The following is a 22,868-nucleotide window of genomic DNA, read 5'->3' on the forward strand; positions in this document are numbered from 1 at the left end:
GATAACAGGTTATAGGAATCTTTACTTTTCTTATCTGACGATGACTTTTGTGATCAAAAAGATGTAAAATCTAATGATTGCAGTGGATATATGACTTGAGGACTGGCATAAAATTGCTATTTGATGCCGCAACCCTAGGGGAGAGCTCTGTAAATCTCCATTGCTCTGGTCAATGGAGTCAGCTCAAACCCACAGACAGCATCCATGGACTTCTAATGCCCCCTCTTCATGCTCTACAAGCAGTATAATTGGCTTGTTGGAAGCTCGATAGGTAATCGTTACTGCAGAACCAACCCCCTCCCTTTCCAATTTTGGCCTCAGATCAGTCTGATTATGCTTGACACAAGGGGAAAAGGGGGATTATGGTATCAAGTCTGCGTGGATGTTGAATTCATGCCTGCCTCCTGGCAGGACTACAGTTTATTATTTTCTTTACCACACTGTTATTGTTTTTCCTACTTTTTCTGAGAAAAAATAACAGAAAGACTTTCCAATCCATAGCTGCTGCAGTGTCTGTTGCTTCTGTTTCTATCATTCTTTTTACATCACTTACTTGTTGAGAGACTTATATGAAAAAATGTAATAAAACGTGTGCTGAAAAAGGTAGCATGCTTTAATATTTTATTCCTGAGTAAGAAGTCTTAATGGCGCTTTCTCTGATGTACCCCGTGCATTTTTATTTTTATTTTCATTTTTACTGTTTCTGCGCATTTACTATTGGCTCCTTTTATCTAAAACTTTATGTTTTATAAGTCAATGTTGCAATAACACGTGCTGTGTTCTTGAAACAACAAAGGATAAAAAGAATATTCAGAATTATGAAGATATGTTTATGCATCTCTATTCTGGGTTTTGTTTAACACTATTTTGAAGTCGAAATCCTCTGACATCTCATGCATATATCCGAAAAGTTAATTGTTATTTTAAGCTCCTTTACAATGGTTGTACTATCCACATGAAATATTTTCAACAAGGTGTTCATAGTTAGCAAACCAATGGCAAAATCTTGTGTGGAGGAATACAATCATATTTTACGAACTGTTGGAATTAAGAAAATTCATACAAATACAAATTGGACGCTGGATTACTTCTTCTGGCATATATAGCATGAACCGGCTCTGAAATGCCTTGGAATGATAATGGTGCGATGGATTCAGAGAAGCAACAAGCCCGCTTTGAAGGACAGTTAATTATAGTCTCTCAATGAACACATCATGTTAAATACCATGTTCAGTAAGTTTCCAGTGCTGTCAAATGATAAATTTCCATATGAATGCTGACATAATTGAAACTCAGGGTTAGCTTGCATTACCATATTTTTGTCACCTATTGTTCCACCGTCATATTATATAATATGGTTCGAATGGAAGAGGCATTAAAAGGCAAGAAAATATCAAGTGAATCATTTTTTTGAGAAATTCAGCCTACGGTCAAGACTTTTTTTTTTTCGAGCAACCGCACATTGTATCATTTTAGAATTGAAAAACAGCATTTGATCGCAAAGCAGGAAAAAGCAAAACAAGGTAGTATCATAAATGAAAGAGGGCAGGGAAAGAGCAAAAGAAAAATGTTGAACCAAACATCGAAAATCTCGATATGGGTCCTTCTTTGTCTGTTATGTTGTTTTGTTTGTTAATTAATGGTGACTAAGGGGTGGACGTTAAGTCTTTGATTTTTAAAAAAACAAGTACAACAAATCTCCACTCATACTAGCCACTGTGTTAAGATGTTCAAGACAGTGACCGTTTGCACTAACTACTACAATGAAAATGCTAAATTACTGACATGTATAACATTCACTGTATTTAGCATCTCAATTAGCATCTTAGCATGTAAACCTTTACTAACAAGTTAAGTCAAGGCTGATGTAGCCTACTGAGAAAATATCAGGCTTTCTCCCTTCTGGTTATTGATTACAAATGTTCAGGGTGTAACACAGAATTATTGTTCTTTTAAGCTGCTTAAATAAGTATGATGGAGGTGTGGTTATATTGTGCGAGGTTTTCTTGGGCTGTAGTGGTGGAGCCCACATTGGGCTTTTCATGGGTCCCAGAGTTTCCTTTGCAGACCTATGCCTTGAAAGCAAAGATGTCTTTTGCGTTTTCATGTCTAATTACAGCACAGAGGTACTCTCTGCTCCTGCATGATCCCTTTTTGAAACTCAGTTTTTTTTAAATGCCTTGGACCGTCACTTAAAAGGCATCTTATTTCACATAAGCCTGAACATGACTTGGGAGTCCATTAATCCACTGGACCAGTGCCCAGTTTGGTAACCACTGTTCATGCGGTTCCAGATGGTAAGAAACTAATATTAGCAAATTAACATCAATAATGCTCCCTCTTCAAGTGGAGATGGCAACTCCTCCATCTGTTCCCATGAATGTTGTCGGCAGTGAAATGTGAATACTGTCATCATGTCTCTCTGACAACGACAGGACCAGTTGGTGAGCCAACGCTAAACATGCAAGACTGTTGATTAAACGTGTTGTAAATGAATCATCTTATTTTACATACAAATAGATGTAAGGCAGCATTCAGATTGCAGGCACAAGTAGCCCAGCTCATTAATTGGCTTATATATGACTGAACCCTGTTGTGTTTTGTTTTTTACTTCAGCTCTGATGGGGGCTTGCTGGTACAGTGGTGCTTGGGATGATCTGGCTCCTTCACACTGGAGTCTGCACCACACTTTTGAATGTAATAAAAAAAATATATACCATAACATGTAAATAATCAAGGCAACACGGTTTGGTGATCTGGTAATTATTACTGACGGCTGGGTTGGAACTCAATCTACATTAAGCTTGTTCCACCATTTGCATTTCAAAAATTAAAAAACGAGAATAATTTCTAAACTTATAGCAACCCCTCAAGGCCATCAAGTTAGCCCATTGGATTTAGAACTCACCTCGTGTAAAAAGGTTGAATGTTACAGCTTGGTTGGGTTCCAGTCTGTCCCAGAAAATCCATTGAAAATGTCATTAACAATTGCATATACACTATAATTTAAAAAAATATAGTAGTCCCTCAAAAAGATCTCCTTGAGGCCGGTGTCCAGTTTGCTCAAAAGATACAGAACTAACCCCATATTTAAGAGGTGAAATTAAAATGTTGATTTGATTACAAACCTGTCCCAGAATATCAGCTAAATTTTGTGACAGACATTTTCCATTCCATCTACATTACAGTGAGGTGAGCACTTTCTCAGTGAATTCATTTTCCAACTTGGTTCATTTCCAACGTCTCTGTGGAGTGTGGATAAATGTTCAATTTTCCTTTTTCTGCCATATATGTTTATTTCTACATCATTGCATTAAGGACAGCACACAACAATATTTGAAGATTCCCTCACGTTCAAAGAAAGTCATAAAATAACATCATTATCCTTCATTTTTTTGTTTGTTTGTTTTGATAGATAAAATATTCTACCACTACTAAAACACATCTTTATGAGCTGTACGCAGTTATTAACATCAATATTCAAACACTTTAACTTAATACTGGTCTATTTACTTGTGTAGGCCCACAAAGAGAAGTGCCTGATTAAAAGCACAAAAGAAAATGACCTTCATTCAAATAACCTGCAAAGGAAGCAACGACATATACTGAGCTCTTAGCTCTACAGGAGTACTGACAGAGTTGAAGAACAGGTTTGTCAGAGACTGTTCCCTTTCAGAAAAAGGCTGTTCCAGTTATTACATACTGAGGTACTGAGGTCATCTGACTGAGAAATGGAAAGAGCGGGAGAGAGAATGGAAGCACGGCTGTTTCGTCACTGTGTACTCTGATAATGCTCAAGAGTCTTGTTTGACTAGGATATATTTGATTGCTACTAGGTGAACAGAAAGCCGGGTGGCTTTCTCGAGCCACAGGTGTAGCTGAGATTGTTCTCTGTTTCTTCTGCTCCAGCCGCTCATGCTTCAATACCAGTACAGGTCTTTCTTTTCCAGATGGCGTCCTGACAGAGAGGCGACAAAGACAGCAATAATGATAAGCAGCTCTCATGGATTCACAAGGTCAGCTTTGTAAACAAGCCGACTGAGTGAATTATTTTTTAACACATTAGCATTTCTTAGAGTAAGAAACAGATTCCTGAGATAACACCTGTAAGGAAGTACAGAACTACCACATACCTAACAAGTGCTATTAATAGAATAACATAATTATAGGTTGCCAGTTTTCTGATGACTACTCTCTTCATTTCTGTGAACCAGCATACTGACCTCATTCTTAATTAATCATTCCTCATTAACTCTGAACAAAGTGTGAATTTATTCAGAAATGAACACTTTTTAGGAGCCCTACATGCTTTGTGGTGCATCACTGTTTCTGCTGTAGGAATGCATCATTTTCAACTAAAAGATAGCTATTGTAACTACTAATGCTCTTCTCTGAAAACGAAGTGAAAAGCACCTGATGTGTCCACTTTTCCTAAAGGGAAACACCTAAATTCTAGTAATAGAGGCGTTATGTTCATTAAAGTTTAAAAGCTTTTTCCATTCATGGTTAAAAAGTGTATTAAGTTTCTTTCAGTTGGGGCAGTTGCAAGATATAGATGATAAAAACAACAACACATACGCAGGATTTTCCATTTTATTTTCCCCACCCACAATGCAACTCAGTTCTTTCTTTTTTAAAGACATTTCATGTCTAGTTATAAATGCAAATCTCCACTGTGTTATGCCGGCTTTTTCTTGTCAACTTAAAAGTGCACCATGGAGTTTTGGAAGAGAAATTTTGAAGTTGGAGAAACAAACTGTGTGGTCCCTGTAACACAGTTTGTAGATAAAATGCTACCCAAGAAGTTATGGTGGTGGGCTTGCAACAGTTAAACCTTACCTCTCCTTGTAGCTTTTATGCTTTAAACAGTGCTCAGGGACCCGTTTTTTTTGTGTGTATTCATTTCACAAAATATAGCATAGAATTGTTTCACTTCTCCAACTTTCAAATTTCACTACCAATACTCCATACTGTACCTTTAAAGATTCCAACACTAAAGTGCAGTGATAAAATCATACAATCACAAAAAGCAGTTTTGTCAACTTTGAAAAACTCCTTCAGGGCCACAAAAGACCAAGGAAGTAATTTTGCTCTGGTTTCATAAGTGAAGCCAATAGTCAAGCCAAGTGCCTCGTGCGTGCATTTTGTGTGCCTACTGCGTGCCTGCTTTTTTCTCTAATAGCCAGTAGGGGGAGACTCCACTGGTTTCAAAATCCAATTGTATTAAACCAGATGACAATGAGTTTTTGCTCTTAATCATCAGTTTCAGCTTCTTCAAGAATTGAAACAAAAAAATGAATTGCTCAGACATTAAATAACAGAGAATTAAGTCAGATTGCAGCTTTACAAACACCTAAATGTCCCATTTTTATTGTATTGATATATTGATAATTAACTATGAGGTTGCTTATATGTCTGATGTACCATATTAAGATAGAGGAATGGATAAATGTTATCTGTTTTCTATCAAAGCCATTTTTTAAATGGTTACAATTCCTTTTTTCAAATATGTTATTTTAAAGGCTTACCAGTTTCATAGCCCAAAGCAGGGTCTACAGACTCTCTGAATCCTTGTGGCACCGTCCAGCTTGGGAGCCCCTCTGGCTTTGAGTTGGAGGCCGTGCTGGGTCCCATTTCACCCCGGTCATTATGCAGTAGGTTGAGCAAGGATGTGGCGTATTGCTGTCCGGTTACACTCAAACCATCTTGTGACATGGAGTATGGCAACCCTGGACCCTCTCCTGCCCTGCCAGTGAACGAGTGCCATGAGTCAGGAACGTTGTCTGCAGGACTGAAGGTCAGGAGATGTCCTGCTACAGGAGGGACCTGTGACTCTGAGTAAGGGTCAGCACTCCCCTGACAGGGGATGCTATCTTCTGCCAGGTATAAGAAAAGAGGACATGTATTCAGGATAATTTGGATTGATTGCGCTGTTTATAATCAGTTAGGATAATACAGTGATGACTTTTTTTTTTTGCTTACCCAGTTTAATAGTTTTACGTATTTTCTTTGTTTTTGCTGCCTGTGCCTTGGACTTGTAGACTTTGCTGAGTGCACGAGTGAAGTGAGCATCTACCATGCTGTTGATGTCTCCCTGGAAGTAAGTCAGGATGACATACTGAGAATGCTTCTCCACCTTCACAGCCATTTGAGTGTCTGTTCTGTCCTCCATTGGGCCGGCTGTCACTGAAAACAGAGACAAATACAGGATCATAAGAAGCTGCCCAAACCATACCAGTATTTTTGTAATTGACCATGCATTATTCCACAGGTTTAATGCAACAGTTATAAAATGTACAATATAAAGATCAATGTTAACCAGTGAATATAGTTCTGCTCGGGATGTCTGTCTGTTAAATAAAAGTTTTTCCTTTTCAGTTTTGTCAAAATTGCCCAAAAAGTTTTTGGCAATATATTAATCAAAAAAAGGATGAATCGCAAATGATTACAAGTGAAATCAAACTCTTCTCCAGAGGTGTAGCGTCTCTCTTTATCTGCACATCTGAAGCAGTTTAATCTGGACTTGCCCTGGAGGACTCATGTCATAAATCACTGGCATCTCTTTGAAACTGATAACAGCACACAAACAGGAACGCAAACAGCAAGTGGATAAAGTAAACGTAAATTCAATACATTTTATGACTCAGAAATTGTGTCTTTAATCATACAAACTCAGAAAACATGATGGAAAAAATAATAAATCCAGCAACCAAGATCAATACTGGGAAATCTTCGTAACTGGAACTCTTTTACCAAAAAAAAAAAGGTAATTGTGGTTGGATGTTCCAAAAGGACAAAATAAAGAAAATAAGAATAGCTTTTTGTGTTATTTTTCACGGCATACAAAAAAAAAGTTTAAAAAAGGGATGAAAGGCATACTGAATGTGTCCTATTTTGGGAAAACCTTTGAACCATTCTGACTGAAGTGCAAATAATTAGAGCACATCCATCCCATAGTGCGAACCAAAATAAACTTACATACTTAGCTGAATTGATCATTTAAACCACTTTGTTGGATATTGTAAATAACTTTCTTCTCTTACCTGACCTGATGATTGACCAAAGATGAACAGTGAGTGTGTCCTTTCATTGACTGCTCGAATAAAGCTGAAGTGTTCATCCACATTGGCCGCAGCCAGTGTTGTCGTAAAAAAAAAAGTACCTCTTAGCTCGAGTTTAAAGATCAGACTCAATAACCAGATTTAAGGACGCTACAGGAGGTGTCCTTGTTTCTTCTCTTCCTCTACAGAAAAAACAGCATTTTGCATACTGAGCCTCAGAAGGTTCTTGGTGCGTTAGACTGGGAGGGTGTGTGAATGCAGACAGCTATGACTAGAATGTCATCTATCCAGTTTCACGAAAACCTGAAAGACATCTGAAAAACATTCCTACCACCGCTGTCCTAAACTTCAACACAAGTTGATTGCACTTCTGATGTCATTTACTGGCTGAGATGATTCTGTATGTTATTATTAAAGTTTTAACATAATGGAGACAACATGAAGTTAAACCTCTTTAACAGGGTAAATAGTGCAAATAAAAGAGATTCTTTGTTCATTTTGAATGGATCACCATATCTTAAGGGGGGATTCATGCGGTACCAGTAGCCTAGTGGTTAGTGCACGCCCCATATAAGGAGGCTGTCGTCTTCTAAGCGGACGTTCCAGGTTCAAATCCAACCTGTGGCTCTTTTCCTGCATGTCATTCCCCCACTCTCTCTCTCTCTCTCTCTCTCTCTCCACTGTCCGATGTATAAATAAAGCCCAAAAATAAACCTTTAAATAAAAAGAAGGGCCATCATGTATTCAATGATTGATTTGAGGTTCTTCTATTTATTTTTTTAACACTCAGTGTTAACAGAACAAATAGTGCTGCTCAGAGGAGCGGTGACATTTCTGATGTTTTGTTTTTACTGATAAACTTAATTCTATGCAAAAAATGTCCTAAGAAAAATTTTATCAACAAAAATCACATACTCTTATTTAGTAAGGAATTAATTAGTAATGTCACAAGAGCTGCAGTTTTTGCTATTTGTGAAGATTTATTGTTAGCCTTTAATTGAAGATAACTATTGTTGCTATTTCAGTTGCAACAATAGTCAAGAAAAATATTATTGTGCTAAAACTCTTAATTTTACAGACAAGAGATATATGTTGTCTGAATGCATTTCAATCTTTACTCACAAAAAAAAAAGAAAAATCAGTTTTCAGACATTGTGTGGTTTGGGAATGTAGCGATGTGGACAATTAAAACACACAAAAAGTTTCAACAATAATGCTTTTATTATCATTGAAATTGCAGATACACTTAAATTACAAGCACAGTGCCACAGCATATAAGAGCTGCTGCAGGGACAGTTGGTAGCAAACCTCGCATGAACTGTATTAGAAAAAAACAAGTGATTTTATTTTCTTCTTTGAACAATGCAGCGTTTTAAAACAAGACATTCACGGAGGCCCACTCACGCCCTCTGGTGGTGGTTTGGTGCTGATCCTGTCGAGGAATCTGACACCTTCCTGGTGGTGGTGTTATCAGAAGCCACTGAGACAGTGTTAACCAGAATGTTCTTTTTGGGGCGACCACCAGTGCCACCTGTGGCAGAGCGGCTCCAGTCTGAACACAGGAGACAAGAAAGATAAATCGAAATTGCTCAAATTCTTGCCATTATACTTTAACATTCCCTTCACATTTAAGCATTGTTGGGCTTTTCAATGCGTACCTGAGTAATTATTGGGTCTGAAACGTCCACAACACAAGTGAATTCTCCACTGCGTCCTCACATTCTCCTTCATCAGACAGTGAAACAAAAAAATGAAGAAACCTGGAACAAAGAGAAGAGATAATAAACTCCCTCCTCTTTTATTATAACATTGTAAAGACATAGTGGTGTTTCTTTGTTTCTGCGTCATATTCATTCTTTCTCTGCCATTAAGTCTTATTATAACTTCCAAAAGAAAACAGCCAAACCACAAGATAAACTAGGAAATGAATGATGCTAAATGTCCAAACAATCCCTTGTTTGAAATGTGCAAAATACCTCAATGCTGCTTAACACTAACACAATTCAGATTGGTTGAAAATGGCCCACTCTTGTTTTATTTTTTCGCTATTCACCCTAGAGCTAGAGCCCCTTTTGTTACCCTGTGAAGTGTTGAAGATGCAGAACAGGTACAGCATGGCCACTCTTCCTGGGCCAAATGAAAAGAAGCCCATTAACCAGGTCAGGCCCAACAGGACAGTAAGACTGGCCACCGCCCTCAGGTCCTGCAGAGACGTGCGGCTGTTTGCTGATGACTTATTGAACCTCATCTGTCTGATCTGAACCAGAACCTTGATAAATACGAAGATGTTGCACAACAGGATCAGAAGAAAAAAAGCCACCACCGTCACGTAGAAGAAGACGTCATTCTGCAGCCAGCAGCTGGAAGGAGGGAGAAAGTTCCTCATTATGACATTTACACTGGGATTTGTCACTCATGTCAATGACCGCCTTTATTTATAGTCTAATATGCTGCTTAGTGTTGACCTTTTTTGGTGCAGTTTTATCTATGTGATCAATAAATTAATGTATGTTATCATGCACTTATATGACTGATCGCACTATGTCTTTAGACAACATGCGCCAGAGAAGGAGATGACTCACACTGTTCTTTTACTTACAATTGGTCAGTGAACTGAAGCGCCACTTTAGCCTCTTCAGGTGTAGCATTTCCGTACGCATCTTTATCTATGGCCAACACTATGCTGACTATTACCAGAGGAATACCTTTGAGAAAAAAGAATCTGGTTTATGTGGTTCAATCATAGCTGATTCATTACTCATATGGATATGATCCTCGACGTGTTCCACTGCAGTGAGGAGCTTTGAGGGGTCTTGTCTTACCCCATCCTGCGGCACAGAACTTGAGGATGTAGGAAGGAATGTAGATGTTGAAGACCTTGACAAGTGCGAGGTACATGTGCACAGCCTCCAAGCCCATCCAGGTGAAAGAAGCCAGCAGGAAGTAGTGCAGCGACGCACCAGTCGCAATGCACAGGCCGTAGTTGGAGAAAGATGACAGCCAGGAGTTGAGAAGGAAGAGCATGCTCAACCCCAGCAGGGCAGCTGACAGGTTGATGAGTATCTTAGATGGGTTGTCTCGACGCAGCTTTCTGAAATGAGATAAACACAAGCAGAGATAGACAAAACTGGTTTTCTTTGCCACTATTTGATACAATAAATGTACTTTATTTGATAATTAAATAATCCTTGAATATTATTAAGATATAAATTCTTGGGTGACAAAGTTGCTCCTTATAAGACTTCAAGATTTAGCCTTTATGGATTAGGTTTAATACTTAATAAGATCTTCCCAAAATGTGTGTGTTTTTTATTTCATTCATATTTTGGGGGATTTTTCTATGGCCTTTTTACATGAATTTGATAGGACACTGGAAGAAGATAAACAGGAAATGCGGGGAAAAAGAGAGGGGGAGTGATTCTATTATTATTCCAATAACTTATTTAAGTTAATGTTCTGACTTGATGCAGTCTCTGTCTGCCAGACTGCGATAACTAAGTTAGTGTTGCTCAAAGGGACTCACTCAAAAGCAAGGTAGGTGAGAAGAGTGATGCCCAAAAAGATGGATGATATACCACAACCAAGATATGAAATCACTGTCAGGATCTGACTGTCAGTATCGCTGAGATCCCTCCTGGATACATCCTGGATAAAAAGCAGAACAAACATTTTATTCATTAGAAGAAAAAGATCAAGTGGCTGTTGAAAAATTAAGCCAAACACTTCAGTTCCTCGAGTGTCCACTTGAGGCTGGCTGCAAAAGCCATGTAAGTCCCAAACACACCCATATTAAAATGCTTATTTTTACAGCACGAATAAACATGTTGTTCAGTGAGAAATTTGGTCTAAATAGCTATTGGCATACACTGTACAGAGGGTGATTTTTTTTTTGTAGTCCTTTTTGATGATATAAAGAGTTAATTATAGGGGCATGGCTGATCCGATCACTCTAGCTGTTTGCCATGAGGCTAAAGGCCCAGGAGAAGGTTGACCAAAAGTTTGTTTGAGGCATGGCTACAATCACTGAGCTTCAAAACTATACGCTTCAGAAAGCAATGGAAGATGTCACTGAGGGAATTGCCCTCTAGTGGTGACACATGAAAGGACATTCTGGCAAGGGTCAGTGCCAGCTGTTAAAACACATCATAATCAAAACTGAATTCAAGAAAAAAAAATCCACATTGTGGCCTTTACGTCAGCATCTTGTGTCATTGGCAGAAATAGATGTAGGCAGTTAGCAAGTGGCCAGATTGCACACAGCAGGCTGGGGTTTGTGGGAGTTTTCTGTTCCCCCGGTTTTATTTATATAAGGCAAACCAATGACTCACCAGCAGCACAGCAAAATGAGTGAGGTGATCACACAGGCAGCTGGTCTGATTAGAAGAGATACTCTGAGTCTCACAACCTCCGCTGTTCCAACCTCCCTGCCCGGCTGACTCACACACACACACACACACACACACACACACACACACACACACACACACACACACACACACACACACACACACACACACACACACACACACACACACACACACACACACACCACCACCACCAAAACACACACATCACTTATCAATAATCACACAGATGTGCATGTTAAGGGACCTTTGTTAGCACTATTAAGTCTAATTTCTATAAATCATCTCATCTGTAAACATAAAAAATAATAATAATGACAAACTTACCATTTTTCTGGAAATCCCAAAACACACACCGTACCTCAAACTCTTGCTGTGACAAAACAAAACAAAAATAAACAGGGAAGTGATTTAGTTGTAGAGTCAAATACTCATCTAATTGATCAATGAAGGTAAAATTCCTCACCTGTTTGGGTTTTTGATGGTTCAAGGTCACAACCACCTTATCCTTTAAGTTGTGTACATGGCTGCCATTGACGCTGGCAGACACTATGTATGAATTCAATGCCAAGCTACTCTGTGCTCCATTGTTGAGGTCTGGATCCTATTGAAAATAGAAAAAAGGTTTGCAGGACTATAATTGAATGTATATAATTGAAGTTTTAATTAAATGGTCAATTAAAAACTCATGGTAACAAAAGGAGTAATAAATAGAAGTATTCATTAATATTGGCAAAATATTCATATTCTACTATCTTTGTTTTTCCTTACGTAAAAGTTTGACATTTTGGAAAACACATTCTTATACACCAGTGGTAAATATTATTTCCGAGTGGGTTCAAGATTATATTATGTGCGTTTTCCAGTAAACGTGAAATTCTCTGTCTTAACGTAGATGATAAAACAACAGAAACAACAGCAAAACATGCTACCAATCTTTTTTTTTTTTTAAATGGAAGTACCTGAAAAAGTTTTTCTGTGCCATAGAACTGAAACTGAATACGAGTTTTATTATCCTTTCCAGGAAGAAAAAGGTCGTGGAGGGCAGGGGGCAAAGCGATAGTCGCATCTGTGTCAGGGAGTGGTTCACTCACAAAGTTCTGGTTGACAAAAATCTGAATAGAAACAATCACATTATATTGCAGGGTTGGTACAGCAGTATTTCTCATCACTTGCTAATCTAAATCAAACTCCTCCTGACAACCAGTTTTTTTTATTTGCTCTACCTTGCTAAAAGTAAATGTGGCATGACTGCCTAAAACATCAAAGTTTGCTTCAACACATTTTTTACATTTCACATTTGCTTAAGGATGCCACAGAAATCTACCTTGCCTGTAACACATTTTGGAGCATATTATAGCAACTCACCTTTGGGTTTAGGATTGGAGAAGTGCAGGACACACCAAAGGTGAGGCCTCTGAAGTCACCTGGGTCTACATTGACCATGGACAGGGCCAGTGAAGGTGCTGTTACATTGACAGATTCATCTTGGAAATCCATTTTGTTACCCATTCTCTCTGTTAGATTTAGGACACTATTTCCAAAGAGAGGAAGCCACACATATCAAAAGAAAGTTAAGATTAATACAAACAAGATTTTAGATGGGATATCACTTTCTGAGATGACCCACTTCTCTCTCCACTTACATGCTAGCCACAGGAGTGATGTCAGTTTTGGAAAGCAGGATATCAGCAACAATATTGACAATATCTGCACCAACAGCGGGTATGACGACACTGGCATCAACCACTTCACCGAGCTTGTCCACAACTGTATCCAGATCAGCGGAAAATAGCTCTGTATTGTTTTCTAACTGATTACTTACAAGGTCCTGAATCATGTCCACCACCTGCTCCGCGTTACCTGAAAACCAATGAGTTCATTGTTGTTTTTAAACATGTTTTGCAAGTTTTTAGTTTGATAAGGAAAAAAGAATGATCAAGAAAGGGTATTTCTTTATTTATTGGGCTTCTAAAGTGGCAATATTTTATTTTTCTATAAAATGAAAAGCAATGAAATATAAAACGATTTCTGTACGGCTGATCCTCTTACCAGTAGTGACATTGATATTTTCCAAGTCTGATATGGTTACAATTGGTTTACAATTTGTCATATCAGGAACAGACCAGCTGGTCCGGTCAGTTTCAATGTCTAACTTGCTGTAGGGAGTAGAAAATCAGAGTGAATATGACAAAAGGAAAAGTAAACAAACACCTTCTTTTCATCTGATAATCCACAAATAATTGTATTCTTTTCAGTGACTTTAGGGTACAAACAAATGGTAGCAGGTCAGCCCAAGTCCGCCCTGAATCCACCTTAAGGTGGTGAACTAACTGGTAACTTAACTGGTTTGTAAACTCCCTCACTCTGACATCTCTCCATTACTGCATGTCCATAGGATCCTGTTTGTGCATGTGTATATTTCAGCCTGTGGTGGTGGTAAGTATATAAAACCACCTGTCCTCTCTTGATGACTGTGTTTGGACTTAATAACTATCAAAGCAGAGTGCCATTAACACTAACAGACCATAAACCTGATTATTACCAAGTCCCTGTCCCTTCAGTGATATTTAATTAAGCAAAAATAACACAAGGGAGATGGAAGCCCTTTATTGCACTAATAATACTTCACTTATAGGAAATTGATTTTTGCATCTGTTAAACACTGGCAGTGATCTATCAGCTTATATGTGCAGTAAATGGGATGATTGATTGAAACAGGACATTGTTATTGAGGGAATTATCTTGTACCGCTCAGCTGTCTGCATGGAAACAGACTCTGATGAAAAAGATAAAATAGATTTGAACCTTGTCATAAACCAGCAATCTGACTATACAGTGGAAACACATTGGGTATGGTTTAAGTTAATGTCTTACCAAAGCCTGGAGGCTCTTTCTGATTTTGGCTTCTTGCATCCCATTTCCTGGGTAACTTCTGGAAATGCTTCAGGCCAAATATATTCTCCAAAGATTGTGAAAGTGGTTTCCTCTAAGCAGTTTTCTGGCACTAAAAAAAAAAAATATGCGCAGCCAAGTTTAATTTAACTAGACTACTGGTAAGTTCTCTTTCCAAATGGTGTTGAGAAAATGGTCTCACCTATATGCTTGATCACTAAGTGAATAGTTTGTATAGTAAATGATCCATTTTCATACTTTGACGTCAGTGCGGCATGGATTAGAGCTTTATTATTTTCCACACTGTTCATGTTGAATTCCTGAACATGGAAGGTACAGTTATATCTGTAGATGAAAAACACAACATGAGTATTAACTTCAAGGCTTTGATACAGTCAATCCAGAGTTCAGTACAAATCAAGCTGTGTTACAGAAGAAAACAGGGAGGCTTCAGCTTTCAGCATCATTATGGTTTTCATTGTTCAGTCACCTACTGTGTTTGTTGGCCGTTCAAAATCTAAAAGAAAGGAATCAGAGAGATGTACTGTAATGACTTCAATATGAATTCTTATTTGATGACTCAACTTCTGTGGAAAATAGTTTGAAATATAAAATAAATTGCACTTATTAGTTTTGTTTGTCTTCTTTTATTTAAGTTGGATGCGATAACAATGACATATATATACTCACCATGTGTCCATTGTACTGCTCCATGTACCTATGCAGTAGAAAAAAGAGATTTCATCTTTAAAGAGCTTCATGTGACATATATTGATATAACCTGAATGCTAGGTATGTCATAACTAATAAATCCAGTGCCCACCTGCCATTAACCTCTTCTATGATGAGGTTCAGTACAATCATACTGTTATTCACCTCCAGCTGATTTTTCACCTTTAGACCCAAGAGAATAACTCAGTGTAAGCTTGTTTTCATTGGAGAAAATGACAAAGTGTTTTTGTGTGGGTCTCTTACCCATGTCGTTATGTCACCCTTTGGATTTGTAGGACTGCCTGTAATATTCAAGTTCAGATCAACTCTGAAGAACAAATCTGGCCCAACTGCAAAAACAAGAAGGCAGACAATGCACCATTCAGGGAAGCATATTGAATGAGATATTTCCAATCAGGCATACATTTGCAGATTTGTTGAAACAACATTTAAATGTGGTGCTTAAGACAGGGAACAATCAAATAAGCAAGTAGAATAATTCCAAAATCCCCAAAAGTTTAGCCACACTGATCAGGATTCCTTTTGATAGACTTTCAGGTTTTAAAACACAGAATTTCAAAGCTAGTTCAAGTTTTCAAGTTTGCAATTAAAACCTTCACTTTGAAATAAAAAGCAATTCCCTCTTGAATCAGCACATAGCCTTAATGGCATTAATATTTACTTTGCTGTGTTTGTCGGTAGGTCTACTATCCACTTTTCTGTTGCACTTATACGTATATTATAATTGACCTTTTTGTGATTTTTAACATGTATTGTGACTGTTTCAATGCTGTCTCCAATTAAAAACGTTTTCTGGGATGCCTGTTGGCATAGCAGTAGACTAAGTTTGCGCCATCTGTACAAAAGCTGTAGTCCTTGAAGCAGACAGCTTGAGTTCAATCAGGCCCTCAGCTCTTTTCCCCCATGTCACTCCACCCCAGTGTCCTACTCTATTCACTGTACTATTATCTAAATAAGGCCACAAAAGCCCAAAATTTTGCCTTAAAAAAAAGTGTTCTCTCGTTGGACAAAGTTCTTAAACATTGTGAAGAAGAAATTACAGTGGATGGAAAATTATGTATCGCATTTTTTTTCTAAAAACTGGCCGATGGTTTCATTGAGATCTAGAGGCTCTCTAGTCGTTGACATGTTGCCAGGTCGAGCTGGCAGGCTTTCAGTTGGACCTGTTTTTGTTAATCAAAGGACAAAGTTTACAAGAATAGCCTTCAAACATAAGAAAACAATGTGCCTTTTAGAGACTTTTTGAATTTAATATTAAAATCTGCAAACATGCTCTAAGAAATTGATTCTTTATCCTCTCTTGCGAGCTCACCTGATGTAGCTAATTCAGTGGTGACAGTCGGAGTTGGTTCACCTGATGTAGTTAATTCATTGATGACAGTCGGAGTTGGTTCACCTGATGTAGTTAATTCATTGATGACAGTCGGAGTTGGTTCACCTGATGTAGTTAATTCACTGATGACAGTCGGAGTTGGTTCACCTGATGTAGTTAATTCATTGATGACAGTCGGAGTTGGTTCACCTGATGTAGTTAATTCATTGATGACAGTCGGAGTTGGTTCACCTGATGTAGTTAATTCAGTGATGACAGTCGGAGTTGATTCACCTGATGTAGTTAATTCAGTGACAGTCGGAGTTGGTTCACCTGATGTAGTTAATTCAGTGATGACAGTCGGAGTTGGTTCACCTGATGTAGTTAATTCATTGATGACAGTCGGAGTTGGTTCACCTGATGTAGTTAATTCATTGATGACAGTCGGAGTTGGTTCACCTGATGTAGTTAATTCAGTGATGACAGTCGGAGTTGGTTCACCTGATGTAGTTAATTCATTGATGGCAGTCGGAGTTGGTTCACCTGATGTAGTTAATTCAGTGATGACAGTCGGAGTTGGTTCACCTGATGTAGTTAATTCAGTGATGACAGTCGGAGTTGGTTCACCTGATGTAGTTAATTCATTGATGACAGTCGGAGTTGGTTCACCTGATGTAGTTAATTCAGTGATGAATTCAGTGACAGTCGGAGTTGGTTCACCTGATGTAGTTAATTCAGTGACAGTCGGAGTTGGTTCACCTGATGTAGTTAATTCAGTGATGACAGTCGGAGTTGGTTCACCTGATGTAGTTAATTCATTGATGACAGTCGGAGTTGGTTCACCTGATGTAGTTAATTCATTGATGACAGTCGGAGTTGGTTCACCTGATGTAGTTAATTCAGTGATGACAGTCGGAGTTGGTTCACCTGATGTAGTTAATTCATTGATGGCAGTCGGAGTTGGTTCACCTGATGTAGTTAATTCATTGATGACAGTCGGAGTTGGTTCACCTGATGTAGTTAATTCATTGATGGCAGTCGGAGTTGGTTCACCTGATGTAGTTAATTCAGTGATGACAGTCGGAGTTGGTTCACCTGATGTAGTTAATTCATTGATGGCAGTCGGAGTTGGTTCACCTGATGTAGTTAATTCAGTGATGACAGTCGGAGTTGGTTCACCTGATGTAGTTAATTCAGTGACAGTCGGAGTTGGTTCACCTGATGTAGTTAATTCAGTGATGACAGTCGGAGTTGGTTCACCTGATGTAGTTAATTCAGTGATGAATTCAGTGACAGTCGGAGTTGGTTCACCTGATGTAGTTAATTCAGTGATGACAGTCGGAGTTGGTTCACCTGATGTAGGTAATTCAGTGATGACAGTCGGAGTTGGTTTTGTCACTTCAGGGAAAGACTCTGAAATTGAATTAAATTATATGACTCACTAATATTAAAAAAACCAACATGTAAAAAAAAAAGTTGAAAATAGCTGAATATGGGAATATTAATTAAGGTTTTTTTCTTAGACTGATTAAAACATCTGAAAGTATTTTAAGTAACACAAACATGTCCTATATCTGATGTGCATTAATTATATGTATTTCTGCAGGTGCTGATATCATTTATCCTTGTTATGCATGTATCTGCAGAATGCACCATCCTTTTAATTCGGTAACTAAACAATATCAGCGAAAGTGTTAGGTTAATTGAATTACTCAAATTGATATTTTTTATATTCTTGCTTCAGGTAAACATTTCCAATTAGAGCCAGAGACTTCTTTGTGTCTATAAAACACAGAACTAAACAAACATTGCATAATTATGTATGTACTTACACGTGACACCAACATACATCCTTTTTCAGGACAATTTCAAAGGTCATAAAAATCTATGTCTGGTTAATCTTTGGCAGAAGTCCACTCACACACAACTCTGACTACATTTTGCTGGCTTTCATGAGAGGAAGAGATGTGTACTCTAGAGACTAAACGTACCTACAGGTAGGACGCTGATGCTATAAGGGTCAGCTGTCAGGTTGAGGAAGTCAGAAGAGTAGTTCCCACTCAGCAGAGCAGTGATGTTTGCCTGAACCACGTCCACATTAACAGCAGGATCCACGTTCACATAGACTTCACAGCTGAAACTTGAGATGAATCACAATGACATGGAAGAACTCCTCATGTTATCTTTACCTAAGTTTGGAAATGATCTGGCTCTTACGTCCATCTTGTGTCATGCGTCCTTCTTGTAAACTGTGGGACTTACCAGTTATCACAGGCGGAGGATGCCAATGATGCCTAGAAACACAAAGCTGTGTTATATATTTACTAAAGCTGTATTACCGGTAGTCATTTCCTCAGAAAAGAAAACTGTCTCAAGCACTTCATCTGTTCTCTAATCGCTCTTTGAGGATATTGCTTCTTTTTTCCATGGAAAATCAAACTGAGCACTTATAGTGGTGTACCTGAGGTCGTTGCACATGCAGAGCTGAAAAATTATTAACCCCATGGCAGCTTCTGCTGTATGGGAACACAGATATAGAAATTACAGACAGGAGTTATAGTTGGGGGGCAACACTATGATCAGAGTCTAAACTAATAATGCACCAGTCATCCCTGTAATTCACTGCCAATACATTCCCAGAGCTTCTGGATCTTGATGAAACACCAGCCAACAGAAGTGAAAAGTAACTCTGTTCATTCCTCAAGCATTGCACTACAAATTCACACTTTTTATTATGAATACATAGTGCTGTGTTTAAATTTACACCAATACGATTCCAGGGAAATGTCGAACTTGTCACTTTGCTTTAGGTTAGGCTTTACAATGAACCTCCAGTGATAACTGCTCAAACAAATGTAATTGGAAGTTCTTTGAGTTTGTGAGAGGGAATAAGTTGAACAAAAGAAGGATGACACACTCCATAAAATCTCCCCAAATGAGGTCATCGTTACGCTGCTTCGCTCATGGTAGGTCTTACTTAAGCTGTTTTCTTTCTTACATAATTCTTCTTAAGGGTTGACTGTCTAATCTAGTTCCAAATAATCATCATTGTTCTGCCAGCTTTCCAATTAAAAAAAAAAAAAAATACATCTAATTGCATACATTCATAAAACACAATTCACTTATCCCAAACAAATCTAAACTGCATATATGTTTTAAATGTGTTCTAGTTGACCAATAACAACCGTTACATCTCACTAACACTTTTGGCATTGTTGTAATTGGCTCATAGGTGTAATTGGTGTGCAATCTTTTATTAACTGTTGTTTATTTTTTTTGTTGTATGGCAGAATTGATAAATGTACAGGAGTGTTTTTCAAACTGAAGTTGTGTTACCTTGGAGATGACACAAAGACTTCACGGACAGAAATCCTTGGAGGGAAAATGTTCTCCAGCTGATAAGAGACGACAACAAAGGTAAATCATTTTATTCTGGCTGTTTGTTCAGTGTCATTGGTTGGAAAATCCAATCCATATCTTCTTGATATTTTTCATACCCAGTTTCTCGCGACTTCCTCCAGCGACATAGGACATTTTCCAGCCTTCAGAGAGGTATCCAAGAATGTCCACATTTTGATTTTGTACAGTGACCATGCTAAAAAAAACAATAAGAAAGAAAAATGTTAGACCTAACACCAAGGTGTTTTATGAACTTAGGAATGTGTTGTTCGCCCTTTCTTTGACCTTGCACTTTTACAGCAAAGTGTATTATCTGCCAACTCATTCAACTTTCACTTACAGCAGATTGCCTTGCTGTGTGAACAGGCGGGGAAAACTGGAAGTGATTTATTTTTCTAACCTGATTGACCATGAAATGCAATTGAAAAAGGTCAAACTGTATTTACCACAGTGTAGATGGCTGTCCGGCTCTGGAGGGCAGTTGTATTTCCATTGTCGCAAGTCCCAGCTCACCACATCTCCATCAGAACAATTATTTTCTTTAATTTCCTCGGCGCTCCGTTCTCTCGCCCACATCCTGAACAGACCAATGTCGCCAAACAGACCCTTCCCATCCTCCTCCTGCACCTCACTGTTTAATACATAATGAGACACCCCCAGAGTGAGAGTGCCATTTGGGGCCAGATGTTGGGGCGAGAGGGGAGCCACAGAAACCTCAAGCTCCTTGTCTCCATCGATGTAGACTCGTAGCCTCTGAGCTCGTCCAGACCAGGTGACACAAACAGAGTACCATTTGTCTGATTTGAGTTCCTTTGTCAAGGGTACTTTTCTTCCAAACAGCCATACTGATCCCTTTTGACCTTTGCCCTGAAGTCCCAGCTCTATGCTTCTTTGCCCTGGTGCTTTGTAGTCAAAACCTGTCCATTCTGTTAAAAGCTCAAGGCGTAAAAGTATGCATACAGTCAGCTCATTAAGGGCTGGTACGGCAGTGTTTGGGTGTAGCTGCCACAAACAAGGACGACCTATGAACTTCAGTTTCTTACCCCACAGACTGTTACTGTCAGAGGCAGCTGAAGATAAAACACATAAAAGGAAAAGAGGCAAGTAGATTAGACAAAACAATCATTAGTTCTCAGCTCAGTTCAGATCTTATCAAGCCACGATAAAAGAATGCAAACACAATAAAGACACAATAGAGTAATCCCAGAGATAAAAGAGCTGGTACCAAACACAGTAAGGTACCTGAGGATATTTGTGTGATATTTCCTGACTACTAAAATATTGCCAAGGCTTTCAAATGATTAAGAAATCCTACCTGAGCCGAGTAGACACACTGCCAGCAGTATACTCAGACAGAAGGCGAGACAAGACAGGTTTCTGACGGACTTCATGGCCACATCAACAACGCAGGAGTTTAAGTGTCAGTCAAGTGATCATCTGCCAAATGTTTACACAATTAGACGTTGTTATTTGCAGTCACACAGGTGAGAAAAATACAATAAATAATAATGTATTCATACTAAAAAAATGTGACTTTGACTTACCATAATGTCCTATGAATGGACAGATCTGTATTGTAATTTTGTGAGAAATTAAGAGATCAAATTAGCTCATAAGAAGCTGGCTCAGCCACGAGTCTGCTCCTAAGCGTCACTTTAATTGTCTATAAGTAGACCTCCACGCCCTTTCCGTTTAGTTCCCAGAGTTACTCATTAATCAATGGCCATAAATATAACTGACAAGAAAAATGCCATTTAAACCTTCATGAAACCTTTGCCAAAGAAATACTCACATTAACATATTTATTAAGCATTTGCGTCCAGTATTACTAAGCACATGGCTGAGTTGTTAGAGTTCCAGTGGCTAAGTGACAGTTTGAGTTTGTAATAATTATCTTAACAAGGCTTAAAGTTTAACTCCAGACTCCAGTATGTTGAAGACTACAGTGCTCAACCTTCTGTGTATTGTTGTTAATGACAGATTTATCACAGTTTTCCCAGTTTGTCTGTTTGTATTTTCATATTTAGGGTTGTTACATACACTTATTTTTAAAATGTCTTCTTACATGTTATGTGTTCTGATCTGCAGATAAAAAAAAAACATGGTCGGTCTCAATCCAACATCTTCTGAATGTTTCCTTAACAATGATGTCAACAATCTTCACTAGTCATGATTATGTTGACTTAGAGAGCAGGTTTGCATGTGTGTGTGTGTGTGTGTGTGTGTGTGTGTGTGTGTGTGTGTGTGTGTGTGTGTGTGTGTGTGTGTGTGTGTGTGTGTGTGTGTGTGTCTCTGCTCTTTGGGTCACTGTTAATTTTCTTCAAACACTCAAAAGCTTTACAATGAACCTCCAGTGATAACTGCTCAAACAAATGTAATTGGCTTTACTGTGTGACATCTGCTGGCCTTGTGTGTCTTCTTTACAGTTGTACTCTAAAGAGTTATTGAAAAGCCAGTATACATCCTTCTGTTAAGCCGGAGAAACATTAAACTACCAATATAGTCAGTGACTCTTCTTTTTATGCCCATTATATGGCATCAGAATGGGGATTTGGTTGGCAGTTTGATGGCTCCATACTACCACAGTGTGGACAAACAGTTTATTGCAACTGTACGATTTCAGACTATGGCTTATATAACATGAGTCTTCAGCCAGTTGAAACCTCGATTACTAGAATCTGGGCGTAGAGTTTAAGATATGTTTCAAGCTAGCAAATACACTCTCACATGCACAGACGTTTCTTTGAAACACATTCTCTAAGAAAGATCTCATTCATACATTTTTATTCATTTCCCTACTCCTCTGCCGCCCAGTCCAAGATGCTTGAGCGAGAACAAGGGAGTTCCCAAGGGAGAATATGATATGACTGCTTGTGACATGAGGAGCCCTGGTGGGGGGACCTAAACATCTAATATTTATTGGTCCACTGGTTGATAGTTTTGTTGGGAACCTTTCTTGCGTCACAAATGATGTAGCATTAGGTAATTTCTCAAAAATAACTCCCAATAATTTACCTCTGCTAAATGAGCACCAGTTTGTATGGAAGCAAACCAGACTTATTCGTGATTATGCACTTATTGAGCTATATGCATTTTAAACTTGGC

The 22,868-nt window shown here is 38.4% G+C and overlaps 2 protein-coding genes across 7 annotated transcripts; both read right to left on the reverse strand.

Annotated features, from left to right (window-relative positions):
* Positions 1–3,270: 3,270 nt before the first annotated feature.
* vgll1 (vestigial like family member 1) lies at positions 3,271–7,286 on the reverse strand. Of its 2 annotated transcripts, none has more exons than XM_065958724.1 (4): positions 7,044–7,286; positions 5,983–6,186; positions 5,529–5,873; positions 3,271–3,958 (listed from the first exon to the last, which is right to left on the reverse strand). In XM_065958724.1, exons 2-4 carry the CDS (start codon positions 6,170–6,172, stop codon positions 3,921–3,923), a joined length of 573 nt encoding a protein of 190 aa, XP_065814796.1. In that variant the 5' UTR covers positions 6,173–6,186; positions 7,044–7,286; the 3' UTR covers positions 3,271–3,920. The 2 variants fall into 2 exon arrangements, with proteins under 2 accessions (XP_065814796.1, XP_020491377.1); XM_020635721.3 differs by having other exon boundaries at positions 5,529–5,876; positions 7,044–7,281.
* A 974-nt stretch (positions 7,287–8,260) lies between these two features.
* Positions 8,261–21,445, reverse strand: adgrg4a (adhesion G protein-coupled receptor G4a). 5 transcript variants are annotated; one of them, XM_065958893.1, is made up of 30 exons: positions 21,308–21,445; positions 21,079–21,200; positions 20,210–20,833; positions 19,862–19,959; positions 19,701–19,759; positions 18,826–18,880; positions 18,627–18,658; positions 18,356–18,504; positions 17,676–17,777; positions 16,908–17,624; positions 16,138–16,215; positions 15,296–15,381; positions 15,144–15,214; positions 15,011–15,038; positions 14,815–14,837; positions 14,523–14,665; positions 14,303–14,432; positions 13,478–13,584; positions 13,072–13,288; positions 12,794–12,959; positions 12,388–12,540; positions 11,892–12,029; positions 11,753–11,798; positions 11,390–11,493; positions 10,585–10,706; positions 9,884–10,152; positions 9,661–9,766; positions 9,141–9,421; positions 8,720–8,821; positions 8,261–8,613 (listed from the first exon to the last, which is right to left on the reverse strand). In XM_065958893.1, exons 2-30 carry the CDS (start codon positions 21,152–21,154, stop codon positions 8,462–8,464), a joined length of 4,434 nt encoding a protein of 1,477 aa, XP_065814965.1. In that variant the 5' UTR covers positions 21,155–21,200; positions 21,308–21,445; the 3' UTR covers positions 8,261–8,461. The 5 variants fall into 5 exon arrangements, with proteins under 5 accessions (XP_065814965.1, XP_065814966.1, XP_065814964.1 ...); XM_065958894.1 differs by lacking the exon at positions 16,908–17,624 and adding an exon at positions 16,365–16,406 and having other exon boundaries at positions 17,718–17,777; positions 21,308–21,444; XM_065958892.1 differs by having other exon boundaries at positions 16,908–17,777; positions 18,826–18,877.
* Between the last annotated feature and the right edge of the window lie 1,423 nt (positions 21,446–22,868).

The sequence above is a fragment of the Labrus bergylta genome, chromosome 9 (assembly GCF_963930695.1).
Source record: "Labrus bergylta chromosome 9, fLabBer1.1, whole genome shotgun sequence".
Lineage (NCBI taxonomy): Eukaryota > Metazoa > Chordata > Actinopteri > Labriformes > Labridae > Labrus > Labrus bergylta.